We start from the raw sequence: 9,758 nt of genomic DNA, 5'->3' as shown, positions 1-9,758 counted from the left end.
TTGCAGCTTTCCAGCATGACCTACTGCTTTACCATTACACTGGAAAAGGCCTTGATGCTGAATCAGCAATGACTTATTCATTCTCCTGTCTGCCTCATCTTTTTTTTTTTTTTAGGTGCCATTTTTAAGCAAAAGTCACACCTAGATGAAAACAGAACTTGGTTAAAAATACACTTTTGCACTTTCAGATGCTTGCCAGAAAGTGCCAGTACTTACATGGCAGCTCATATCTCAAGTGCACGAGTCGTCATTCAAGATTGGGAAAATAAATTGGTCCACGATTTATTGAGCGCACGGTAGTCACAAGTCACAAGTTGTATACATCTAAAGGATTACAGGTAGGTTTAAAGGGAAAAAATAAACATCTTAACACTTCACACACAACAGAACCTTATGAAAAGAAAATAATGCTTCAATTTAAAACTCTATATAAAAGTAATACAAAATCACAATAAAGTAAAACATACAGGAAATCTCCCTCATTTGACACCTACATTTAGATAAACATATACAATAAGTACATTTGCTGGTGTATTGCAAAGCATTCCCTTGTAACAAAAAAAGACACTTATTATTCACTCTTATGTATTTCTTTTTCCCCCACATTTTTATATACAGAGAAAGAACTAATTTACATTCATTAACAGTGTGATAATAATACCTTTATAAATGACAAAATAGGAGGGTTTCTCTCATCTCCAATTATCTAATCTAGTAAATCATCCTCAACCAAGTTCATACCCGTAAATGAGCAATAAAAATATATAGATATACCTTAAAGGGAAAACAATAATAATCACAGTAGTGGAAAAAAAGAAGAAAAATGACACCACCTCTAAGCACCTTACAACAAATGTTCCAAAAGCAATCTACCACGATCATTATTATGTATTTCTAATCTGAAATAATTTTCACTATTTTAAGGATCAATAAGGCATGTGTTTTACACACAAATTCTTGACTTAAAAGGCTTTATGTATAATGTACTTCAAAGTACTGTATATGACTAAAAAGAAGGATCCTTTTAGTATAGAATATTTTATGATGTATTCCGTCAAAATGTAAACCATAAGTCTATTAGCTTGATTTAGTTGTTGTACAAATATTAGCGGCACGGTGACCTACTGGTGAGCATGTCTGCTTGACAACCCTTGAGCTCAAATCCTGGCCCCGCATGCGTGGAGTTTGCTTGTTCTCCCTGTGCCTGCGTGGCTTTTCTTCGGCCACTCCGGTTTCCTCCCACATCCCCAAAATGAATGGAAGGTTGATTGAATACTCTAAATTAGACAACGCGATAGGATTTTTTTTTTCTAACTATTTAAAAACGTCATTACAGTAAACACAATTTTTAAGTCTACCACGGTCATACAAAATAAAAGTACAACCTTAACATTCAAATTCATGCACAAAATATATGTCAGCATATTGCAACACATTCTGGAAAATCCTCCATGTATGTTCCCATAATTTATGTTAGCTGGCATCATATAATCAACTGTGTTTTCAAGATCATTTCGATTTCCGTTATTTCCAATAGGAAACAGTCCCACATTCAATCAGGTTTCACTGTGAAATGCACTTGAACCTTGCCTCTTTTTTTTTTGTGTGTGTGTTTGGAAGGGATTAACTGAAGCTAAGCAAACAATTTAAAGTGTCTATTGCAATCCGCACAAGAGCCGAGCGTTTCTTTGAAGTGCTTAAATGCTGCTGGGTTTAGAATCAATGGGCTTTCCTTTCAGACAGGTACACATCTCCAGATTGTGCCTCAGGTCGTCTATCCGCATGTCCTTTAGCTGAACCAGGCGCTCCAACTTGCTTACCTTCATCTGTAGGATCTATGCACCCACACACACAAACACACATCCGGGGAAACATTGGGCGGTGCATTGACAGAAAGTGAGGGATGGGTGATGAAAAAAGAGGAAGTGTTGCACATTTGTTTCCTTGTGTAGCTTCTTGCCTCACATGCAGATGTTGTCACACATTGAGAGTGACATCCGCTGAGCTGAAACTGACTCACCGACCGCTGCTGACACAGCTTTTGCCACATGAGGCATAAACACAAATGCATGCGGACACACACACACCTGCAAAAATGTCTATATGACTTACCTTTCCCAGTAGAGAATGAAAATAGGAAGACAAGAGAAGTGATCTGTTTCCCAGACTAGTGTGTGTGTGTGTGTGTGTTGTCGGCGTACCTCCACTGTCTCCTGCAAAGCCATGGCCGCGTGCTCTTTTTCCTTTAGAAGTTGGCGTACAGCTGGGTCTAAATTGGAGTAAAACTGAGCGGTGTGTTGTAGTTTACTGCAACAAGACATTTAAAAAAAACCTCATGATTTACAGTGGATATAATTCCTAAAAAGTTCATGCACCCTCTTGAAATGATAGATTTTCAATGTTTTCTTTTCTTTTTTTTTTTTTTTTTTACCAGAATGAATCTTATCAGATGGTTTTCTACTATGTGACCAATTGAATACAACTGAAAAGTAAACGCAAATCTTTTAAGGGGAAAATTTTTCAGAGCGGTGGAACAGAACACCGCCTCGCAGTTCTGAGAACCCGGGTTCAAATTTGGGCTCGTCTGTGTGGAGTTTGCGTGTTTTCCCCATGCCTTCGTTGGGTTTTCTCAAGTTTCCTCCCACGACCCAAAAATATACATGTAGGTTAACTTAAAACATGACATACATCCTGATGACATAGCAGTGGAGGTATGGAAGCAATTTGGAGAGGTGGCTGTGGAGTTTCTGACCAACTTATTCAACAGAATACTAGCGGGCGAGAAGATGCCTGAAGAATGGAGGAAACGTGTGCTAGTTCCCATTTTTAAGAACAAAGGGGACTTGCAGAGCTGTGGCAACTGTAGAAGAATAAAGTTGATGAGCCACACAATGAAGTTATGGGAAAGAGAAGTGCAGGGTAGACTCAGGTCAGAAGTAAGTATCTGCGAGCAACAGTATGGTTTCATGGCTAGAAAGAGTAACACAGATGCATTATTTGCCTTGAGGACATGTATGAAGGCAGCAGAAAAGCGGTGAGGTGTGTCATTGGTGTGTCAGAGGAATTTAAGGTGGAGGTAGGACTTCATCAGGGATCCACGCTGAGCCCCTTCCTGTTTGCGGTAGTAATGGATAGGCTGACAGATGAGATTAGACTGGAATCCCCTTGGACTATAATGTTCGTAGATGATATTGTGATCTGCAGTGAAAGCAGGGAGCAAGCGGAGGAACAATTAGAAAGATGGAGGCACGCACTGGAAAGGAGAGGAATGAAGATTAGCCGAAGTAAAACAGAATATATATGCATGATTGTGAGGGGCGGTTGAGGAGGAGTGAAGCTCCAGGGAGAAGAGATAGCGAGGGTGGACGACTTCAAATACTTGGGGTCAACAATACAGAGCAATGGAGAGTGTGGTAAGGAAGTGAAGAAACGGGTCCGAGTGGGGTGGAACGGCTGGCAGAAGGTGTCTGGTGTGTTATGTGACAGAAGAAAAAGATGACACGCTGTGGCGACCCCTAATGGGACAAGCCGAAAGGAAAAGAAGAAGTCCATCTCTCGCCCCAAGATCGCTGGGATAGGCGCCAGCACGCCCACGACCCTTGTGAGAAGAAGCGGTACAGAACTGGATGGATGTTCAATAGTACACACTTCATCAGTAAGGAGAATGGTACAAGTAAGTTGTAAGCCATTCAAAGCGCAGCATACATTTGGGAACACATCATCGTCGTCAAGTGAAGAAAATATGGCACAGAAATGATGTAACCAAGATCTGGAGCTCCTTCCAAAATGGTTAAAAAGTCAAGCAGAAAAATAATGGAGGCTGTGAAGAGGCTGACAGCAACATCAAATCATCTACAGACATTTCTGGCACGCGTCGGCTGTTTCAGACATGATAACAATCTTTGGTGTTCATGATGTCTTTCAGCGAGATGGAAGAAGCCTTTCCTAATGAAGAGATATGAGATGAAAGCCTTTCCTTATGAAGAAATACTTTTCAAAATACAGTATCGTGTTACCTTCACTTTGTGAGTACACCAAAACAAACAGCACGCCCATCATCAGTATCATGCTGTTTTTGTTTTACCTGTAGGGTGTGTGTATTTATTCAACCGGGTTAATCCACTTTTCTTTCCCCCCTAAAAGATGGCAGTTTATTTAGTGATGCTGATGCTTTATTTTGCTTTTACCTTGTCTCCATTTTTAACTTGTCATCCCTTTTCACCTCCTCGCGTACCATCTGAGACAGATATCTGGCCTCGCTCTGACTAAGTTCTGAAGCAAAGAGAAGAAAAAGCGTGACACTCCCTCCACAATCACGTCCAGTGCTCATCAGAGGCGAACAGTTTGCTGTTGTTGGACAACCTAAGTAGTCCAGTAAATCTTCAGAGCACAAACAACTGGAGGGGAACGAAGCACGAGGGTGATGAGGAGAAGCAGAACGAGGGAGGGAAGGGTTTTAAGTACTGACATGTTGATCTTTGGTCAGCGATAAGGCCATCTGGTGATATGCGGATGTGTGCCCATGTGTGTCCAGGATGGATGGGAGGAGAGGAAAGAGGAGGTGGTCTGAGGTCAGCTCACAAAGTTATTTGGCGGGGCTGATGATGTCGAGGTTCAGAAGAAAAACATGACGCCCGAAAGGTTGCGACATTCGCTTATCAGCTGCGCGTGTTTGCGTGGTTACGATGATCTCGATGGCAAGACATGCATCAAGATTTGCAGCCCGCAAGACAATACTGGAGTCAAAGAATCAAGGATGTGTTTACCTGTGAGAGTTTTCTCTGGGTTCCTGGTGTCATAGTATTCCAAATCCTGCATTGAAAATAGACAATTACAATGAAGAAAATAAGTATTTGAACACCCTCTTTTCATTGTCGGTGCATGTCCACTGTGAGAGAGAAATCGCAATGTATGATTTTTTTAACTATTTATTTGTGTGATACAGCTGTAAATAAGTATTTGAACACCTGTCAACCAGCTAGAATTCTGACCCTCAAAGACCTGTTAGTCCGCCTTTAAAAGTCCACCTCCACTCCATGTATTATCCTGAATCAGATGCACCTGTGTGAGGTCGTTAGCTGCATAAAGACAGCTGTCCACCCCATACAATCAGTAAGACTCAAACTTGTAAGATGGCCAAGACCAAAGAGCTGTCCAAAATTGTACAACGCCACACGGCTGGAAAGGGCTACGGAGAAATTGCCAAAGAGCTTAGTGAACAAAGGTCCACTGTTGGAGCAATCATTAGAAAATGGAAGACGGTCAATCTCAATTGGAGTGGAGCCCCATGCAAGATATCACCTCGTGGGTTCTCACTGATCCTTAGAAAGGTGAGGAATCAGCACAGGACTACACGACAGGACTTGGTCAATGACCTGAAAAGAGCTGGGACCACCGTTTCCAAGGTAAAAAACGTTGGTAATACACTAAGATGCCCAGAAGGTTCGCCTGCTTAAACCAGCACATTTCAAGGCCCATCTTAAGTTTGCCAATAACCGTTTGGATGATACAGAGGAGTCATGGGAGAAAGCTTTGTGGTCAGATGAGATCAAAATGGAACTTTTTGGTCATAATTCCACTTACCGTGTTTGGAGGAAGACAAAAGATGAGTTCCATCCCAAGAACACCATCCCAACTGTGAAGCATGAGGGTTGTCGCATCATGCTTTGGGGATGTTTTTCTGCACATGGGACAGGATGACTGCACTGTATTAAGGAGAGGATGATCATGGCCATGTATTGTGAGATTTTGGGGAACAACCTCTTTCCCTCAGTCAGAGCATTGAAGATGGGTCGTGGCTGGGTCTTTCAACATGACAATGACCCGACGCACACAGCCAGGAAAACCAAGGAGTGGCTCTGTAAGAAGCATATCGAGTTTCTGGCGTGGCCTAGCCAGTCTCCAGACCTAAACCCAATAGAAAATCTTTGAAGGCAGATGAAACTCCGTGTTTCTCAGTGACAGCACAGGAGTGGGCCAAAATCCCTTCTGCAAGTGTGTACAAACCTGGTGAACAACTACAGGAAACATTGGACCTCTGTACTTGCAAACAAAGGCTACTGTACCAAATATTAACATTGGTTTTCTCATGTGTTCAAATACTTATTTGCAGCTGTATCACACAAATAAATCGTTAAAAAAAAACATACATTGTGATTTCTGGATTTTTCTTTTTAGATTATCTCTCTCACAGTGGACATGCACCTTATGATGAAAATTTCAGAACCCTCCCATGATTTCTAAGTGGGAGAACTTGCAATATAGCAGGGTGTTCAAATACTTATTTTCTTCACTCGAGCAGATCGCACACCCATGAAAGCCGACATATCATGACATACCGATATGTTGCGTGCCTTGTGGTCTAGCCTCTGCTCGATCTTCTCCCTGAGGCCGCTCAGCACGCTTTCGATCACCCCCGCGGATCGCAGTACGATCTTCTTCACCAACTTCTCAGGCACGTGGAAGTTCAACTTAGAAAACACCTTTCTGTGGAGGCAAAATACACACGCAAACACATCTGGTTCCAATTAGGAAGACAGAGGCAAATGGGAGGCGTTCTAAACCGAGTGATGATAAACACCACAGGGATCCTCGGGGCTGGCCGTGCGCCATCTCAATGGTCCGGGACTGTGTGTGGACTGGTTCTCACGGCCCGATGAAATGGGTTTAGCTCAATGCAGCCAATGAATATGCTGAGCATGTTGAGGATAGGCGGAACGGAAAATGGACGGATGGATGTCGAGTGGTGGGCAGGGAGGCACTATACTGGAGTTACATAGGGGCCATTTTACAACTGTACGACTATTTATGAGCTATACTGTAAAAAGAAAAACAAACATTTACTCTGTGTGAATTTGTTCCTCACTCATGGCCCAACAAAGACGGGAAATGAACAGCTATGAACCCAAAAGTCAAGTGGGTTTGGGATATATTGTACACTCACTGGCCACTCATTCGTCTAACTCAGGAGTGGGGAATCTACGTCATGAGGGCTGCGCACAGCCTGCGAGAGCGTTTGCCTGGAAAAACGTTTTAATTTGATGGATGAACGGATCAATTGCAGACGATGCGTTGCAGCTTGCCTGTTGAGGAGGTTCCAGTTGCTGAGCTTTTGTTGTGTGGAGCTGGCAGGAGTGTAGTTGTGCAGGTCAATAATTTTGGGGAAGAAATGTTTGACGACCTCGGCCACCATCACTGCGGCAGAGATACACACAATACAGACTGTACAATAAAAGTTGTGTACGAGGAGTCCTCAGTTTAGAACAGTTTCAACGTATGGTGCGCAATCAACTAGTTTGCGCAGAAGTGTAAGAATATGCAGCTCAAATGCAGTAATGTTTTTCATTTAGCATTTTTTTAATACACATTCATTTACTGTAATTATGACTTTGCAAGTGCGTTCGGGTAGGTTAGTGATCGAGCAGGGTACAATTTCAGGTAAAGTCACCGGTGCAGGAATAGAAGTCTGTGGTAAACCAAAGAACTCTTGTAAGGATTAAATATTTTATCCATCCATCCATTATCCAAGCCGCTTATCCTCACAAGGGTCACTGGAAAGCTGGAGCCTATCCCAGCTTGCTTCGGGCGAAAGCCAGACTGCATCCTGAACTGGTCGCCATGAGGTCACAGGGGAGATATCGACACCATCACTGAGCGGGAATTGATCCCATGCTGCTCGCACCAAAGCCAGTCGTGTGTACCACTACACCATCAGTGACTTCAATATTTTATTTCTATTATATTTTTATTTTACATTTGAAACTTCAATTATCGTCATTCACTTTCTATAGTACTTGTCCCAAGAGAACCTTATCCCAGCTGACTTGGGGAGAGAAATTGGGTACACCCAGGAATGGCCGCCAGCCAAATACAGCGCACATATAGACAAGTTTTCATATTTTTAGACAACTGCATTTTCAATTAACTTAGCATGTATTTTGAGGAATGCGGGAAGAAGCCAGAGTACCCAGAGAAAACTCAATTCTCGGCTCAACTTTTTTTATAGAGGACTCTTAAAAACAAACAAGCATCCAGCTGAAACAAAGAGCTTTGGAAAATGAATTATGAAAAAAAAACATAAAACAATAGCTAATAACAATAAATAAATAATTAAACATACTATTATTATTATTATTTCCGAATTAAAATACAGCTTCTAAATACAAAACTCGTGCAGTGTCTCCTCTGTGACTGACACCAAACTGTCACACTCCAATATTACCATTATTTCTACATTTTACACGTTTTTTGTATTTTACAATCCTTGAGGATAAAGTCAATTATAAACAGAATAAAATCAATAATTAAGTAATCACACAATGAGCTCATAATACGATCTGACCACATCTTTATGTAGACTTGAATACAAGTCATTGCAAGAGCTGTATAAATAATTCAAGTACTGTGTGCTTTTTACATCCTTGCATCAATAATAATAATAATAATAATAATAAGTTATATTGTTACGACTCCGACATTGCAAATTAAAAAAAAATGTTTTGTTATCTCAGTAAAAGCGGCGTTGTTGTGTTTTCGAATTTCATTTGACTGCTAGCCGAGCCTTAGCCTAGCTTCAAGTACCTCCGTCGCTGAAGTCATTCGCGATGTTTCTTTTCGGTCTGGAAAGACGAATTTTATCTATCCATGCGTACAAATCTTGCAACTCGTCCTCGTCTAACTCTCGCTCCATTCGATATTCGCGTTTCTCCACACTTTATGAAGTAACTTTTGACCGTTTCAATCGCCAGACGAATTCGCTGGGTTGTTTGGAGGGGTTGCTAGGCAACCCAGCGTAAAAGGCCCTGTTACGGAAAGAGCGGAAGATGGCAATACAACTATTACGTAAACAGACGTACGAATACGTACGTGGGTAAATGTGTCTGAATGCATTGGCTCATCGAGATTTATTTTTAAATACACCACATTAATGAGCCAACGAAGATACATCAGTTTTAATAACTAAAATAACAATGATATCAAAACGAAGAAAGAGCAAGTAAATCGTTTTTATGATTAAAATAACAACAGCCAATGATCATGTTTTCCATGGAATCGAAACGCAAAAAGTTTGGGGATGGCGTAGATTTTTTTTTTTTTTTTTCAAGAAAAGCATGGCTCTTATTGACCTCGATTATTATTACAATTATGTATCAATGTAATGTTTTCTTTGCTGGAAAAAAAATGTGCACCAGAGTTTTTTTTTTAAATAATCAGTTTTGGAAGAAAAGCACTATTTTTCATCCATCCATTTACTGAGCCTCTCATCCTTACAAGGGTCCGGGGAGTGTCCCTAAATTGTTATCCATCCTTTTTCTTTTCTGCTTATCCTCACAAGGGATGCGGGGAGTGCTGGAGCCTATCCCAGCTGTCAATGGGCAGGAGGTGGCGTACACCCTGAACTGGTTGCCAACCAATCGCGGGCCACATAGAGACAAACAGCCACACTCACAATCAAACCTAGGGGCAATTTAGAGTGTCCAATTAATGTTGCATGTTTTTGGGATGTGCGAGGAAACCAGAGTGCACGGAGAAAACCCACGCAGGCACGGGGGAATATGCAAACTCCACACAGGCAGGGCTGGGATCGAACCCTGGACCCCTGAACTGTGACGCCAACACTTTACCAGCTGATCCACCGTGCCACCAAGATCATCATTATTTCTGTTAATAATTTTTGTGACATTTTTGTTTGGTGGTGTGCCGTTAGAGGTTTTTATTCTGAAAATTGGGCAGCTTTGCACACAAGTTAGGAAACAAAG

General features: G+C 41.6%; 1 protein-coding gene across 1 annotated transcript; it reads right to left on the bottom strand.

Annotated features, from left to right (window-relative positions):
- Positions 1–279: 279 nt before the first annotated feature.
- spef1 (sperm flagellar 1) lies at positions 280–8,775 on the bottom strand. The gene is made up of 7 exons (XM_061837957.1): positions 8,581–8,775; positions 7,083–7,194; positions 6,339–6,486; positions 4,767–4,812; positions 4,188–4,272; positions 2,202–2,307; positions 280–1,835 (listed from the first exon to the last, which is right to left on the bottom strand). The coding sequence occupies exons 1-7, from the start codon at positions 8,687–8,689 to the stop codon at positions 1,698–1,700; spliced, it is 744 nt and encodes a 247-aa protein (XP_061693941.1). The 5' UTR covers positions 8,690–8,775; the 3' UTR covers positions 280–1,697.
- Positions 8,776–9,758: the final 983 nt, after the last annotated feature.

This window comes from Syngnathoides biaculeatus, chromosome 12 (genome assembly GCF_019802595.1).
Source record: "Syngnathoides biaculeatus isolate LvHL_M chromosome 12, ASM1980259v1, whole genome shotgun sequence".
NCBI lineage: Eukaryota > Metazoa > Chordata > Actinopteri > Syngnathiformes > Syngnathidae > Syngnathoides > Syngnathoides biaculeatus.
The sequence above is the reverse complement of the archived record's forward strand: the minus strand, read 5'-3'. Positions and strand labels throughout refer to the sequence as shown.

What these genes read in the sequence shown, in the direction of transcription:
- spef1 (XM_061837957.1), bottom strand. Translation starts at nt 8,689, where the DNA reads ATGGAGCGAGAGTTAGACGAGGACGAGTTGCAAGATTTGTACGCATGG. An exon ending in ACAAGGCACGCAACATATCG is followed by an intron (nt 4,813 to 6,338) that starts GTATGTCATGAT and finishes TTTTCAATGCAG; the next exon opens with GATTTGGAATACTATGACAC. An exon ending in CTTTGCAGGAGACAGTGGAG is followed by an intron (nt 1,836 to 2,201) that starts GTACGCCGACAA and finishes GTGGGTGCATAG; the next exon opens with ATCCTACAGATGAAGGTAAG.